Source organism: Coenobita brevimanus, chromosome 72 (assembly GCF_032717465.1).
Source record: "Coenobita brevimanus isolate Jiangsu-jjx chromosome 72, ASM3271746v2, whole genome shotgun sequence".
Lineage (NCBI taxonomy): Eukaryota > Metazoa > Arthropoda > Malacostraca > Decapoda > Coenobitidae > Coenobita > Coenobita brevimanus.
The window spans coordinates 28,576,855-28,595,041 of record NC_137025.1 but is presented as its reverse complement, the minus strand read 5'-3'; the positions used below and the strand labels follow the sequence as shown (position 1 = coordinate 28,595,041).

The 18,187-nt window shown below is 40.6% G+C and overlaps 1 protein-coding gene across 1 annotated transcript; it reads left to right on the top strand.

Moving 5' to 3' along the window:
- Window positions 1-985: 985 nt before the first annotated feature.
- Window positions 986-3,385, top strand: LOC145407086 (uncharacterized). Its single transcript, XM_080278110.1, has one exon. It carries the CDS (start codon window positions 986-988, stop codon window positions 3,383-3,385), a length of 2,400 nt encoding a protein of 799 aa, XP_080134236.1.
- Window positions 3,386-18,187: the final 14,802 nt, after the last annotated feature.

Genomic DNA, 18,187 nt, shown 5'->3' with positions numbered 1-18,187 from the left:
TGCTTAGATGTTGTATCATTAGCATGATAGGTATTTGTATTATCTGTATATATGTAACTATTTTGTAATAATGGATAATGTAAGTCACACCAAATGTTTTCTTCTATTGCGCATCTCAAGCGTAATTTGTTTGGAGTCAGCTGACTTGACAGGTGTTTTCGATGTATACCGCTCAGTTGCAGCTGGTTGTTGGTGGACGCTGGGTATTTACTTGTTGTTGGAGCCACATTATAAGGGTAGGTACAAGTTGTATAGGATTGTGGAGTTGCGAATACTTAGGTCATGAGGAAATAATAGTGGTATACTGTACATAAAGCAACGTAATTGTATCCACCCCTGTCGGGTTTGTTTGATGGTGGATTGGAATGTTTACTATCTGCGGCTTTCAGCCGGTGCAGGAACTGTGTGCAGAAGTGGTAGCCTAAGGTGATGATGACAGGATGCTCACCTACTGGGAATCGAGGCTCGTGATGGTGTGGCCATTGAAGTGAGTGTAAATAATATTACTTTGTGTTGTATATAGCGGTGAGGCATGTTGTGCCTAGGGTGAATATTTGGGCTTTGGTAAATATATTTTCATTTCCTTGCTTTATTATTGTATGCAATTGTGAATTATTATGGATATGATTGTTATGGAATTATTGTGCAGGCATATCTATTATTCATATTTGTTTACTGATGTGATTAGGCTTATAGACTACTCACTGTGTTACTTTTGATTACCACTGAGGACTGGACCTATACTACATTTGCACTACATAGATTTATTGCATTGATTTATTGTGGCCCAGTGAATTTGCCTTAGATTGTGTACATAGGAATTTTATAACATTATTGAGACTCTGTCCTCTGTTTTATTACAATTCATGTTCCCATTGTTTTATTGGATTATTGTATTGCAGGTTGAAACTTCTTCTGGAATAAATAGCTGTTATGACTTGTGGCCCATCCTTGATTTTCCCAGTACATTTCAACTTCAACCACCATGGGGGTGCAAGAGGAATATGATGCCTTGAAGAGACAGAGGGGCACCACCAAAGGAAAATTCACCAGGAAGGTAACATTGTGTGAGGAAGGATTGGATAGAGGTGATCATTTAACAGTGTTAAAGAGGAACTGTGATGAAGTGTTGGAAGCATTCAAATGCTTGGAGAGTAAAAGTGATGAACTGCTAACTTTCATATGTGACAATAATCTAAATGACAATGTGGAAGAGGAAGCCCAGAAATACATTTTAGACTGTGAAAGAGTTAAGAATGATTTATGTGCAAAAATAGGTAAAATTGAGAATGACCAGAAAGCCATGGATAAACCTAAAGTTAAAGTAAAGAAATTTGAGCCACCTAAGTTTGAAGGTAATCTGAGAGACTACCCTACCTTTAAAGAGGATTATAAGAATCTTGTCAAAAGTATGTATGGTACTGATCCATATGCTCTTAAAATGTGTCTTGGTGGTGAAGCACTACAGGCAGTAAAGGGCTCTGAGGGTAACTATGAGGAAATGTTTCAGCGACTGGATGATAAATTTGGAAATTCAAGAAAGATTGTGGATTTAGTGATTAGTGATCTCAAGTCTTTAAAGAAGATTACTGATGGTGACACCAAAGGATTCATTAAAATGGTAGACCAGGTTGAGCAGTGTTGGTTAGATCTGAAAAAGGTAAATCTATCGGATGAACTTAACACAGCCAACGTTGTCAGTCACATTGAAAAGGTTTTACCTTCTCTTCAAAAGAGAGAATGGGTCATTAAAGCAGAAGAAGTGTCAGTCACTAGCAAGTTGTTTCCAGAGATGTTGAAGTTCCTGCAGAAGGAGAGGAAAGTTTTGGAGTACATGAATTCTAGCATTAGAAATAGTAGTGGTGATAATAAGGTAACACAAGCAGTACATAATGTTAACAGTACATTTGATAATAACACTGATTCAGACCTGGTAAAGTTGGTGAAGAAGATGGGTGAAGAGCAGCAGGTCAAGAATAAAGAATTTGAATCATGTATTGTAAGCTTAACTGAGATGGTAAAAGGTGCTAACCATAAGGCAGAGAGCAGGGGTGGAGGGTGCTTGTTACACAACTCAACGGGTCATGAGATTACAGACTGTTATAAGTTCAAAGGTCTTAGTAGCAAAGATAGACTTGAGATGATGAAGAATAATGGCATATGCTTTAGGTGCTTGAAGGGATATCATCCAGCTCGTAGCTGCAAAGTGGGTAAATTGTGTGATGTGGTGATTGTAGGACAAGGGTTGTGTAATCGTAATCATCATCCACTTTTGCACCCTGATAAGATGGAAGGTACTCTTCATAATGTAGTATCAGAGAAGACATTTACAACTTTGTTGAATATCAGTGCATTAAATAGCGGAAACCAACCTGTTACTGTATTATGGGATTCAGGATCTGATATTTCGTTGATAACTCATAGCATGGCAAAGAAACTGGGATTGAAAGGGAAGAATGTCAATCTTTCTATGATTAAAGTAGGTAATACCATTGAACATCAATCTAGTAAAGAATATTGTGTGCCTTTAACTGACAAAACTGGTAGGGTTTGGAATGTGGATGCTGTTGGTATCAATGAGATATCAGCCAGAATCAAGAAGGTTGATCTATCAAAAATGCCTGAACTTTTTGTGGGAATATCAAGATCCAAGGTAAATCGCCCACATGGTGAAATTGATATGCTCATTGGTGCCAATTATAGTGAATTGTTACCAAGAGTTGTTCAAACAAATAAGAGTCTACAGTTGTTAGAAAATCAGTTTGGGCTCAGTATCCGAGGTAGATATGATGAAAATACAGGTCAAGTCAACGCTAACAACCATTTACTCGTAAGAACGCATAAACTGTCAAGCTTTGCAAGTCTGAATGAAATCAGCATTGAGTCTGCTGATAATCTAAAGAGTACGTTGGATAAATTTTTTGCCATAGAGGAAATTGGAATAAAGTGTGATCCACAATGTATCAAGTGTATGTGTAGAGGTTGTCCTGGACCAAACTGCATAAGTTTGAGAGAAGAAAAGGAACTAGCGTTAATTGAGGAAGGATTGGTGTACAATGAAGAGCAGAAATGCTGGAGAGCTAGTTATCCATGGATAAAGGACCCAAATAATCTGAAAAATAACCTCAAAGTAGCAATTGCCAGATTAAGAACAACAGAGATCAGATTAAAGAAACTCGGCATCGAATATGCAAATAAATATCAAAGTGAAATTGAAGATATGGTTAGTAGGGGAGTAGCGAGGAAACTAAGTAAGGAAGAGGTTAGAGACTACGAGGGTCCAGTTCATTATGTTCCCCATCATGAGGTGTTGAAGCCAGAATCTAGTTCAACCCCCTGCGCATCGTTTTCAACTCCTCTGCATCTTATATGGGCCAGAAGCTGAATGACTTTTGGGCTAAGGGGCCCGACATTTTGAATAATTTGCTTGGAGTGTTATTTAGATTTAGACAAGATACGGTAGCTATAGCAGGTGACATATCGAAGATGTATCATACTGTCAGACTCAGCACACTAGATGAACACACTCATAGATTTGTGTGGAGGGACTTGGATAGCAATAGACCACCTGATCATTATGTACTCACCACAGTCACTTTTGGAGATAGGCCTAGTGGTACTATAGCTACATTGGCTTTGAGACACACGGTAGAAAGGTTTGGTGGGGAGGTTCCAGAAGTGCAAGACATGATTATCAATAATGCTTATGTGGATGATATACTGTATTCTACTGACTGTGTTGAGAAAGCCTTCAATTTGATACAGAATGCGGAGGAGATACTTACTTTGGGAAGTTTTCGGGTGAAGCATTGGATAGTCAGTGGGCATTATGAAAATTGTAATGTCAATGTGATAGACTCTGATTGTGAGAAGATTTTAGGTCTGAAATGGAACCCTAAGGAGGACAATTTTTCCTTCACAGTAAATGTTAATTTCTCACCAAGAGTGAGAAAGATAAGAAGTGGCAGCGGGACTATTTCCCTTCCATGTTGATCAGGCAGAAGTGGCACACAACTGGAAGGAATGTAAGAGTGGGTGATGTAGTTCTGGTGCAAGATAGCAACTCAGTGAGAGGGGCATGGAAACTGGCACAGGTGATTAGAGCTGATCCAGGACGGGATGGCGCCGTTCGTGATGTTGATTTGAGGTACAAGATAATAAGGCAAGGGAAGGGATATGATGGTGATGTGGATAAGGTAATGAGTAGATCGGTACATAGATTAGTGGTGTTATTGCCGATAGAGGAACAAATGTAATCTCGATGTGTATGTATTATGATAGACTACTGGTATACCTGTTGTAACTTGTGGGGGGCGGAGTGTATCATTAGCATGATAGGTATTTGTATTATCTGTATATATGTAACTATTTTGTAATAATGGATAATGTAAGTCACACCAAATGTTTTCTTCTATTGCGCATCTCAAGCGTAATTTGTTTGGAGTCAGCTGACTTGACGGGTGTTTTCGATGTATACCGCTCAGTTGCAGCTGGTTGTTGGTGGACGCTGGGTATTTACTTGTTGTTGGAGCCACATTATAAGGGTAGGTACAAGTTGTATAGGATTGTGGAGTTGCGAATACTTAGGTCATGAGGAAATAATAGTGGTATACTGTACATAAAGCAACGTAATTGTATCCACCCCTGTCGGGTTTGTTTGATGGTGGATTGGAATGTTTACTATCTGCGGCTTTCAGCCGGTGCAGGAACTGTGTGCAGAAGTGGTAGCCTAAGGTGATGATGACAGGATGCTCACCTACTGGGAATCGAGGCTCGTGATGGTGTGGCCATTGAAGTGAGTGTAAATAATATTACTTTGTGTTGTATATAGCGGTGAGGCATGTTGTGCCTAGGGTGAATATTTGGGCTTTGGTAAATATATTTTCATTTCCTTGCTTTATTATTGTATGCAATTGTGAATTATTATGGATATGATTGTTATGGAATTATTGTGCAGGCATATCTATTATTCATATTTGTTTACTGATGTGATTAGGCTTATAGACTACTCACTGTGTTACTTTTTGATTACCACTGAGGACTGGACCTATACTACATTTGCACTACATAGATTTATTGCATTGATTTATTGTGGCCCAGTGAATTTGCCTTAGATTGTGTACATAGGAATTTTATAACATTATTGAGACTCTGTCCTCTGTTTTATTACAATTCATGTTCCCATTGTTTTATTGGATTATTGTATTGCAGGTTGAAACTTCTTCTGGAATAAATAGCTGTTATGACTTGTGGCCCATCCTTGATTTTCCCAGTACAGATGTCGTTCACTTAGAATGGATGTAAAGAGAAGGCTGTATGAGGGTGTTGTGGTACCGACTGTGTTATATGGGGCTGAAACTTGGAATATGGGTGTAGCAGAAAGGAAAAGTTTGAATGTAATGGAGATGAGGTGTCTGAGGAGTATGTGTAGAGTGACTCGTATGGATCGAGTGCAAAATGATGAAGTGCGAAGGAGAACTGGAGTTGTTCAGGAGATGGCTGGTAGAGTTGAGCAGACGGTGTTGCGATGGTTTGGGCATATGGAGAGAATGGATAATGAGCGATTGGTGAAAAAGATAACTAGATCTGATGTGAGAGGTGTAAGGCTGAGAGGAAGACCACGAATAGGATGGATGGACAGTGTGAAGAGAGCACTGGATGCTAGAGGGATGTCTGTTGAACAAGGAAGAGTGGCTGTGCGTGACGGAAATAAATGGAGAGAAATTGTGAATGAATAAGTGATGGCGCAGCCCTGAGGGGATACTCTCCCTCATTTGGTCTGATCAGCTAGTCAGGTCAGGTGTGGGTAAAGGGATGGGTCTGTTATGATGTGGCAGGGGCAAACCAGCTCTGCTGTCGGGCCCTGCTGCGGATGTCACTGATTGCATTGCGCAGTTGACCCTTGTGCGGTGTGGTGCAGTGAGGATCTGTCCGTTCTCCCCTTTGGGGCCAAGATGCGAATGAATATGTTTGAATGGATGAGTAAATGGGGAGTATGTCGTTCTGTCTCGGCTACCTCCCTTTCCTTGGGGGAAGCAGCCTAGGTATATATATATATATATATATATATATATATATATATATATAGGTACATTACATATTGCCGATTTTAATACAGTTGACTACTAAAGACTTGTCATAGTACTGCCATTATATTACCATTTTATAAATGCATATATACATTATAACACTACAATATAATGTTCTGTATTCAGTTTTACTGCCATGTATTTACTCCATACAGTATATTGCCACGATATATTAAGTTTCTAGAATATTATTGTGTCTTTACCAATTTGTGATGAATATCATTAGTTAATATGTTATGACAGAATATGTAATTTGTTACTACATGCTGTCTTAAGTACAGCAGCTTGGCGTGACCACGTGATGTCGAGGCACTATGTTATTATAACACACTACAACTACACAATAGCTGGTGACATTAATACGTTGTTAATATGTAATATAAAGGTTTGATAAAAGTCGTGCCTAAATTCGAGAGAGCTGGAGGAAACAGCAGTGGAAATTCCTGCTAGGGAATGTCACATACAGTGTGACGTGACATCATGGAAAGTCACACAACACATCTGATTGAAATCATCACAGACTCATAAAAATATCCATACACAAGACCCAATCAGTCATATAAGGGCAACTTTAGAGAGAATGTAGTTTATCATTCTAGGATGTAGGGAGGCTATAAAAGGAGGAGGAAGAGCCTAGGGGAGTCAGTTTCGTTTCAGTTCAGTTTGAGTACTGTTCAGTGTCAGGTCATTGTCAGTGCAGACTGTCTAGTTCCGGTACTTGTTATAACAGTGAAGTGAAGTTGGCATGCATTAAGTGAATTTATTTGAAAAATAAAGACAGCGAACTTAGGAAGCCAGCATTTATTTACAACACCTGAAATGATCTCGTTGTTGCACACCGAAAGGCTGACCATAAGAACAAGTCATTGGGCAACTTCCTACCATTATTGAACTACTGCTGTTGGAGCCTGTGGCAGAGTGGGACGGGGATGGCGATGTAACAGTATATATATATATATATATATATATATATATATATATATATATAATATATATATATATATATATATATATATATATATATAGATAGATAGATATACAGACATATAGATATAGATAGATAGATAGATAGATAATATACTTTTGTATATATATATATATATATATATATATGTATATATATATATATATATATATATTGTATATATAGTTACGGAACAGAGAAAACTGTCCCGCAAAGTTCCAGATTCAAAACAAAAGGGTTAGGTAAAATTACAAGTTAAAGTTTAATGCTCAAACTAACAACAAAACATTCAGGACTCATAAGGATAATGTAATGGCAAAAAACAGGTTAAATATATGGTTAACTGCAATAGCCTCTATTAACACGAAATTAGCATGAGTAAATTTATCTAAGTCAGCCCTGATAAAATGAGAAACACTGGATAATGCTCAGTTAACGCAAGATATATTATTACAGATACAAAATATTATTACCACTGGCTAACAATATGAATTACAAAAACTTTACTAGGCCTAAGAATTAACACCCTATGCTACACAGTACAAGAAAAAATGCAATAACAGTTATACTCAAATTACACAGCTGCTAGATGGTTGGAGACTTCCTGAGCACTCACAATAATAACAACTGTACAGGGGAGGACAGAGATGTGAGCAAAATGAGGAGTAGATCTAAGTGGCAATTAATGCAGAGACTGAGCTCATTATATAGGGGCCGGCAGAGCTTGATACAACTTGTAAGAAGGACGCGCAAATGAAGCCAGAGGGGACAAAGAGTTGACACTCCTGCTCTGAACAACAGAAAGAACGACTTACTCTATTATAAGGGAGGAGGGGGGAGTGAGGTAGAACACGCTCGTGATCAAACATGCAGCATACTGTACGTTAGAATTACACAAAGGATGATGAAATCATAGGCTATGTAACACCTCCCCACAAAGAAAAAGAAATTTACAAAGGAAATTTCTTATTACTCTAAAACAATCTGTCTAAAGTCTAGATAAGCAATCTGCAAAAACATTTTCTTTCCCCTTGACATGTTGTATGTCTAATGAATACTCCTGAAGAATTAGACTCCATCTTGTCAATCTCTGATTTTTATCTTTAAACTTACTAATGAATTTCAGTGGGTTATGATCGGTATAAATGACTATGGGGTCAAACCCAGAACACAAATAAAATGAAAAATGCTGTAAACCCAAAATCAAGGCCAAAAGCTCTTTCTCAATAGTTGAGTAGTTCTTTTGAGGTGGAGTGAACTTCTTACTATAATAAGAACAGGATGTTCAATACCCTGATCATCCTCTTGCAGCAAAACAGCCCCAGCTCCTGTTTCACTTGCGTCAACAGCCATCTTAAAAGGCTTAGCAAAATTTGGAGTAGCGAGCACTGGCTGACTTAATAGGATAGCTTTAAGTTTGCTGAAAGAGGATTCACAGTCATCGGTCCAGACAAATTTAACTCTCTTTTTCAGTAGGTCTGTAAGTGGTGATACAAGAATTGAAAAGTTAAGAACAAATCTCCTGTAATAACCTACCATTCCCAAAAATCTTTGTAGCTCTTTCCTACTTTTAGGTCTGGGAAGATCACTTATAACCTGAACCTTAGCTCCTGGTGGTGCAACATGTCCATCACCAATTACGTACCCAAGGTACCGAACTTTAGCTTGACCAAACTCACACTTTGATAAATTAGCTACAAGATTAGCCTGAACCAAACACTCAAAAAATTTACTGACATATCATAGGTGATCTTTCCAGTTGTCACTGAAGATTAATACATCATCAATATAAACAACACACCCTGCCAAACACTCTGTTACAACATTCATGAGCTTCTGAAAATGGCTGGTGCATTCTTCATACCATATGGCATTACAGAACATGCAAAAGTCTTTCCTAGTGTTACAAAACATGAGATCTCCCTAGCACGTTCAGTCATAGGTACTTGCCAGTATCCCTTTAACAAATCAAGCTTACTTATGTACCTAGCCTTTCCGATCTTGTCTATGCAATCTTCCACGCGAGGGAGAGGGTAAGTGTCTGTTTTGGTTATCTGATTAACACGTCTGTAGTCGATGCAAAGCCGCTGTGACCCACCTGGCTTAGGGACTAGAGTGACAGGAGAACTCCACTCGCTCTGACAGGGCTCAATCATCTTGTGGTCCAACAGGTAGCTAAGCTCCTTCTGGATGAGAGGAACTTTCACTGGGTTCACACGGTAACGAGGCAGTTTAATTGGCTTTGCGTCTCCAACATCGACATCATGCATCAACACAGTGGTTCTTCCTGGAGTGTCACGGAGCACTTGCGGGTACTCCTGCAGTAATGCCGAAAACTCCTGCCTTTCCTTGGGAGGTATATGAGAAAGCTTAGTCTGGAGATCATTCATGATATCAGGATTCTTCCCCAAACTATCACTCAGGCTCATGCTGCATGGGAGAACTTCACTTGCAGACTCAGGAGGAACAGCTACATTGCAGACTGGGTTATTTTCGTCCCGCCTGTGATATAACTTTAGCATGTTGATGTGACAAAGTTGCTTGTTCTTTCTACGATCTGGTGTGGCGATGACATAGTTGACATCACTGGGTTTCTTCTCCACGAAATAAGGACCACTAAACTTGGCTTGAAGAGGTTGCCCATGCACTGGTAGCAGAATCAAAACCTGATCTCCTGGCTGAAAGTGGCGTAACCTGGACTTCTTATCATACCAAGTCTTCATCTTCTCCTGAGCAGCTCCTAAATTCTCTCTTGCCAGCTGTAAAGCAGTGGACAGCCGTTCTTTGAACTTCATCACATACTCCAGCAGGTTGACGTCATCTTCCTCCGACAGCCAGCATTCCTTGAGTAACTTAAGGGGTCCTCTTAATTCATGGCCAAACAGTATTTCAAAAGGTGCGAAGCCCAGTGATTCATTTGGAGATTCTCTTGCGGCAAATACAACGAATGGAAGACCTTTATTCCAGTCTTTCTGATGTTCCAAACAGTATTTCTTGAGCATCGATTTGAGTGTTTGATGATATCTCTCCAACGCTCCTTGGGTCTGGGGATTGTAAGCTGAAGACGTGATCTGGGTGATGACCAACTCTTTCAGAGACTGCTTGAAAACATTTGACATGAAATTACTTCCCCGGTCTGACTGTACCTCCTTGGGCAGACCAAACTTTGTGGAGAACCCTAGCATTTCCTTAACCACGTTCTTTGCTGAGATATTTCTAAGTGGAATGGCTTCAGGATAACGAGTAGCCATATCAATCAGGGTCAACACATAAGAAAATGCTGAAGAAGTCTTAGGAAGAGGGCTCACAATATCCACCAACACACGGGTGAAGGCGCCTCAAAAGGAGGAATGGGAACTAGAGGTGCAACCTTTTCGGTCTGATTACACTTCCCCACAACTTGACAGGTGTGACAAGACTTACAATACCAGGAAACATCCCTGAAGATACCTGGCCAGTAGAAGTGTTTCAAAATGCGTGCCACAGTCTTCCTCACTCCAAGGTGTCCTGCCAAACTGGAATCATGAGCCACTCTAATGATATCCTGCCTACAAACACGAGGGATGACAACTTGATGTACAACCTCCCATTCACAGTCGGCTGATGCTGTTGGGGGTCTCCACTTCCTCATAAGTACTCCTGACTTTATATAATAACAAGTAGAAGCACCAGCTGACTCTTCCTCACTGCAAGCAGAGTTAGCTGGACCTTTCAACTCAGGGTCAGCAACCTGCAACTCAACCAACTCTTGACGAGACAAATTATCAACACTACGCGGTACTGCCTCATCTGGTGAGTGGTCCAAATTAGCAAGAAAAGTGTCAGCTAGGATAACATCATCATCATCATTATCCTCTAAGTCACCAGTAACTTTAGACTTAGCCCTAGTGACAACACATGCAGAGAACACATCAGGGACATCACAATCCTGGGCCGCAGCCACTGGCTCACTAGACAACTGAGGAGCTGGACACACTTGACTTCCACCAATATCATTTCCAAGTAAGAAAATTACACCTGACATTGGGAGTGTCTCAACCAACCCAACCATAACGGAACCATTAACAAAACCAGACTCTAAATTCACTATGCACAGAGGGACAGAGAAGTAATTATTCCCTACACCTTGTAAGATTACAGTTTCATCAGAGGAATTAACATTAGAGCCTAGAACACTGGTCAGCATAAGGGATTGGCAAGCACCTGTATCACGATATAGTTTAACTGATTTCCTGTCATTACTGTCCAGAGGACTGACAAAACCATCAGACAGGAAATTAGCACATGAACTCTTGAGAGTGTCACCCACGTTACTGCTCAAAAGAGGAGCTTCATCATGAGAATTTAATTTACCCCTCAAAGCAGGTTCAGTTAACTCAGTTAAAGAATTCTGGGAACTCTCAAGAGTGGACACTAGACCAATTGACTGAATATTTAAAGACTCCTTTTTGTTCACATCACGCTGTCTCCTGAAACATCTCTCCGTAGTATGACCAAGCTTACTACAATAAGTACATTTACTTTTCTGAAATCTAGAGGTGAAGCTGGTATTTACTTCCTGAGAAACATCATCTTTATTCTCTTTCCTGTTACCTGTACTCTGAGTAGAGGCAACGTACTTACTCTCAGCTTTCCTTTTTTCTTCAGAATATCTCTTGTGAGTGCGAACATATTCATCAGCTAAAACTGCAGCATCAGACAAATTATCTATTCTTTTCTCATCAAGATATAGGCTTACATCATTATTAATACACCTTTTGAAGTCCTCCAGCAAAATCATCTGCTTCAATTTGTCAAAATCAGAATCCACATTCTTAGAATTTAACCACTGCTCTAACAGATCTTCTTTGGTTTTTGCATACTGAACATGGGATTGCTTATCTTGCTTATGAGTTGTCCTAAATTTTACTCTATAGGCTTCAGGAACAAGCTCATAGGCCTTAAGAATCAAGCTCTTAACTACATCATAATTATCAGATTGATCCTGAGGCAAAGATGCATAAGTTACTTGAGCTTTACCGGTGAGAACAGTTTGAAGGAGTACTGGCCAATACTTTTTGGGCCAATTAAAACCTGTAGCTACCCTCTCAAACAACTGAAAATACTTAGTTAAATCAGATTCATTAAAAGGAGGGACAAGTTTAGCATTTTTAGCCACATCAAAATCATCAGAGCTAGATGATCCAGTTCCACCTTGTTTCATGCGATACTCATGGTCTGCCTGAATCCTAGCAAGTTCAATTTGTGCCTGAGCCTGTGCCTCCTGAATACGAGCATTTGCCTGAAATTCAGCCTCCTTAGTACGAACCTCCTGCAGGGCTAGCTGTAACTTAGCTAATTCAATCTGCGTTTGCTCATTTGGAGGAGTTACATTAAACAAGCTTTCATTAATCATGTCGACAATTTGATCTTTAGAATAATGAGAGCGAACAACAATTCCCAATTCTTGAGCAACAAGCTTAAGTTCATTCTTTGTTCTGTTTTCTACATCACACACTGTTTGCACATTTGACAAAAAATCTTTGGCTTCATCAAGCGTAGTAATAGTAGACATCATGAATAAATCACAGTCACAAAATATCAAGCAATATCCTTATGATAATATCCTGAATATCCTGATAAGTGGTCGCCAAATTTATGTTATGGAACAGAGAAAACTGTCCCGCAAAGTTCCAGGTTCAAAACAAAAGAGTTAGGTAAAATTACAAGTTAAAGTTTAATGCTCAAACTAACAACAAAACATTCAGGACTCATAAGGATAATGTAATGGCAAAAAACAGGTTAAATATATGGTTAACTGCAATAGCCTCTATTAACACGAAATTAGCATGAGTAAATTTATCTAAGTCAGCCCTGATAAAATGAGAAAACACTGGATAATGCTCAGTTAACGTAAGATATATTATTACAGATACAAAATATTACCACTGGCTGACAATATGAATTACAAAAACTTTACTAGGCCTAAGAATTAACACCCTATGCTACACAGTACAAGAAAAACTGCAATAACAGTTATACTCAAATTACACAGCTGCTAGATGGTTGGAGACTTCCTGAGCACTCACAATAATAACAACTGTACAGGGGAGGACAGAGATGTGAGCAAAATGAGGAGTAGATCTAAGTGGCAATTAATGCAGAGACTGAGCTCATTATATAGGGGCCGGCAGAGCTTGATACAACTTGTAAGAAGGACGCGCAAATGAAGCCAGAGGGGACAAAGAGTTGACACTCCTGCTCTGAACAACAGAAAGAACGACTTACTCTGCTATAAGGGAGGAGGGGGGAGTGAGGTAGAACACGCTCGTGATCAAACATGCAGCATACTGTACGTTAGAATTACACAAAGGATGATGAAATCATAGGCTATGTAACAATATATGTAATTATATATATGTCCGGAATATTGGACAGAACTGGGATTGTTCAAGTCCTTATACAGTAGGGAACCCCTGGGTAGGGACCTATGAGCTTTGCAACTATGGGCCGATAGGCGGAGGGCGGTACGCTTAGTACCCACCCAGTGCATTGCCTCGCCCAGCACCTCTGGGATCCAGCGGGTTAATGACTGGCAAACCTATCAGTCTCTTTGACCCATTGGAGCCCAGTGTCCGGAATATTGGACAGAACTGGGACTGATCAAGTCCTTATAAAGTAGGGAACCCCCTGGTAGGAACCTATGAGCTTCACAACTATGAGCCGATAGGCGGAGGGCGGTACGCTTAGTACCCAACCAGTGCCTTGCCTCGCCCAGCACCCCTGGGATCCAATGGGATATATAGACGGATAGACAGAGACTTGGGGGGGGGGAGAATGAGCGACATGAATTCTAGAGGGAAACTGAGGAACACAACGAATCTACCTATCTATCTATCTATTGCCAGACGCCTCAATCCCGAACGGGGTGGCCACAAACAAATCGCCACCACGCCACCCTGTCCCCAGCCATTTCACTGGCCTGCTCCCAATCCACACCCCCCTCTCTCATATATCTCTCTACTCCATCCCTCCATCTCATCCTCGGCCTCCCCCTCCTTCTCCCCTCCTCCACCTCACTCACATGCACTCTCCTCGTCAGTCTCTCACCCTCCATCCTCTCCACATGGCCAAACCTCCTCAGTGTGTTCCTCATAACGCTTCCTATCACATCCACATCCACACCACAACGCTTCTTTATATCCTCATTTGTCAGCCTGTCCCTCCATGTGACCCCACAGGCTCCTCTTAAATAACTCATTTCCACTGCTCTCACTCTTGTGTCCTTCCAACAACGTCCAAACTTCATTTCCATACATTAGACTTGGTATCACAATACTGTCATGTAGTAACTTCTTCACTTCCATGTTCACTTCCCTGTTTCTTATCGCTGCTTTCAAGGAACCAGCAACTTTTCTTTCTTGTTGTACCCTTTCAAGCACTTCATCCTCCAAACTTCCATCCTTACTCTTCACACTACCCAAGTACTTAAACGTAATCACATTTTCCATTTCCTCACCATCCAACCTCACTGTACATTCACTGACGTCACCCCTCTCAAAGACCATCACTTTATTCTTCCCTACATTTACCTTTAGATTCCGTTTCTTACACACTCTCCCAAACATATCCACCAAGTCTTGCAGCTTCCCTTCGTCTTCTCTTAACAACACAGTATCATCTGCAGACAACAGTACAGGGAATTTCTAAACACTACCCTCTCTCATCAGGGCCACTCCAACATCCACTACCCTACCTTGTACCTCTTTTATTTCCCATCCATGTACAGATTGAGTAACCATGGAGACAGGACACATCCCTGTTTCAACCCAACCTTCAAAGAGAAAAAATCACTCAGTTCACCATCCACACGCACTGCAGCCCTAGCACCATCTTACTCACTCTTCACAAGATTCAACAACTTCCCATCTACTCCATATATTCTTAATACTTTCCATAATCCTTGTCTACAGTATTCACCCTGTCATATGCTCTCTCCAAATCCATGAAAGCCGCATACAACTTCTTTCCCTTCTCTACAAAGTTTTCCACTAAAGATCTAAGAAAGAATATCTGATCTACACAACCTCTTCCCTTCCTAAAGCCTCCCTGTTCTTCCCCAACTAATTCCTCTATTATTTCCCTAACTCTGTCAATAAGTATCCTACCAAACACTTTTCCTCTCGCACTAAGAAGACAAATGCCCCTATGATTACCACACACTTCTTTTTCCCCTTTTCCTTTGTTCAAGGGAATAATTATACCTGACTTTCAATCCTCCGGGACTCTACCTTCCTCCCAGGCCAATTTGCACATCTTTCACATCCATTCCATTACTATCTCTCCCCCAAGCTTCAGCATTTCACCACACACTCAATCAATTCCTGAGGCTTTCCCCAATTTAACTTTCTTCATTGTTTCCACAACTTCTATTCTACTGAGTTCTTCCTGTCTTCTCACCTCCCTCCTTCTCCCAGCCATTCCCCAGCCACTTATACTCGCATTATTTTCATTCTCTATGTTCAACAATTCATTAAAGTGTTCTCTCCATCTGCTCACTTTTTCTCCCTTCTCCACTAGTAATCTACCATTTTTATCTTTCACTCCCCTGCTAACTTCACTGACACTGTCTTACTCTCTTCACCTCCTTCCAGAACATTATCTTACAGCCCCTCCACTTGACACTCAAAATCCTTGCAAATTCCTCATCCACTCTCTTCTTACTCTCTCTTACTAATCATTTCACCTCTCTCTTCCTTTCTACATGTATCTCTCTCTTCCGCCTCGCAACTTCTTCCACGCCCCCTATTTTTCATCCATTCATTGTATGTTTTTTCTTTTGTGCCACAGCCTGTCTCACCTCTTCATTCCACCACGCTGTTCCTTGCACCCCCCCTCCGTCTTCTCTTCACCCCACACACCACATCACATGCTGCACATATTTGTTCTGTAAATATGCTGGCACACGTTCCACGTCCCCCATCTACTCCAATTTCATATTACCCAATCGTTCCTCCACTTCTCTCTTATATTCTGCCTTTTTCTCATCCTCTTGTTACCTTTCCACTCTCCTTGCAACTACTCCTTCCTCCCGTCCTTCCATTCTTCTATTTCTTCATCATACTTGGATCTTGATTCTGGCCACCACCAAGTAGTGGTCAGAAAGTCCACGACGAGTGCTGTAAATAATTAGAACGATTTTTTCCAATTTTCTGTGGGGCCTTGACCTGGGGTCTAATGTGGACAGGAGAAAAATAGAGTAAGAAATTGAAAGTGTAGAAGATGGCGAAATAAAGAAGAAAAGAAGGAACAAAAAAGATGTAAGTGGGAAACAGAAAACTGACGGCAGGACGAAAAAAGTATAACCAAAATGGAACAGAAAGGAAAGAGGGAGAAAAAGTATCAGGGTCATGGAAGAATGATGGCAGAGGAGTGAAAGAAAAGAGATGAAGAAATTTTAGTATAAGTGGGGACAAATGAGAAAGAATGGAAAAAGTTGAAATTATATCGTTGAGGGCGGGTGAGATTATGGAGAATTATAATGCTCATCACCAATATGTGTATATTATTATCATACTGCCACCTTCGTCACTACTCTCTTGATCTTTTCCACCATCATAGCCATCATAATAATCATCACTTCGTCATCATAACCACCATCATCACTTGATTTACTATTTTCTATAAGCATTCTACACCACCGCCACCACAAATATAATATCATCAGCGTCAGCACCTCCCAGAAAATTACCACCAATATCATCACCACCAACGTCACCACCACCACCGCCATCACCACCATCAAGCCTCGGTTGTGCTACCATTCTCATATCATTTGCAATTTCGGGTCGTTGGAATTTTTCCACACTGCCCTTGCTGGGCTGGAGCAAGTGATGGAATGATCTGACTGATGAGATAGAATGCAAAGATGGATAGATACATGGACAGACAGGATGTTGAATAGAATGAGAGATAGATAGACAAATATATAAACACATGATTCAACACATAGTTAATTAAGAAAGGAAGGGGAAGGAATATGCTGGGAGGAATGCAGAAAATTTGAAGGCAGGGAGGATAGATGAAAAGATGAACTGACGAATTAATGAAGGAATATGAAGACAGAGACATTGCAGATTCATTAGCAGTAAGATAGTGATATGCTGACTGACAGGAGAGGAAGGAGTGACGATGAGGTAGCAGAAGCGTAAGAGAGAGAGAGAGAAAGATAGATAGATAGATAGATAGATAGACAGGCAAAGAGAGAGACAGAGAGAGTGGGGGAGAGAGAGAGAGAGAGGGGGGGGGGAGGTAAGACTGGCAGACAGACGGGTTGGATGCTTCTCTTCACCAGTAAGTAGATACTCCCGTGAAGAGAAAGTTACGTAGACACTAAGTACGCCTAACTGAAATATAGACGCAGGGTTAAAGGACAATGACAGTGAATTAATTCCTTTTATAGTTAAGAGAATGGATGGCTGGTGAGCGAGAAAGAGATGATGGTGAGTTGCAAAGTAGGGAGACGGAAGGGAGGGGGGAAGCGGAGTAGTGGAATACAGAAAGAAGAGAGGAAGGAAATCATTTACGAGGAAGCATAGAGGCAGGGGCGGAATATAAGAATGGCTAATGTTAAAAAAAAAAGGGGGGGGGGGAACTAAGGCGCAGAAAGAAGCAACGAAGCATTGAAGTGGTGAGGGGAAGGAGGAGATCTAAGACAAATAGAAAGTTGATGAAGAAGGAAGAAGTTAATGGAATTTTGGTCAAGGAAGGATGAGTGGCTGCTAAGTTTTGAGAACATCAGATAAAACAGAAGACAGTGAAACGGGGAAGATGAAAGGAAGGAGGGAAGTAAAAAAAAAAAAAACAGGATGGGGCAATAATGAAAAAGGAAGAAAGGAAGCATGAAAGGTTGAGATAAAGATGGCAAGAGGGAAGATGAAAGACGGAAGGGAGGACGTAGGGCAGAAAGGAAAAGTGACGAAGAGAGAGGTGAGGAGGAGAAAATGAAGGAGGAAAAGAGAATCGGAAAAAGAAAAGAAACAATGATGGATGAAGAGATGGAGAATGAAAAGTTAGAAAGGAATGGCTGAGGGAAAGAAAGAAAGAAGGAAACATGCGGGTTATGGAGAAGAGGTAAGGATGGAGCATGAGGGAG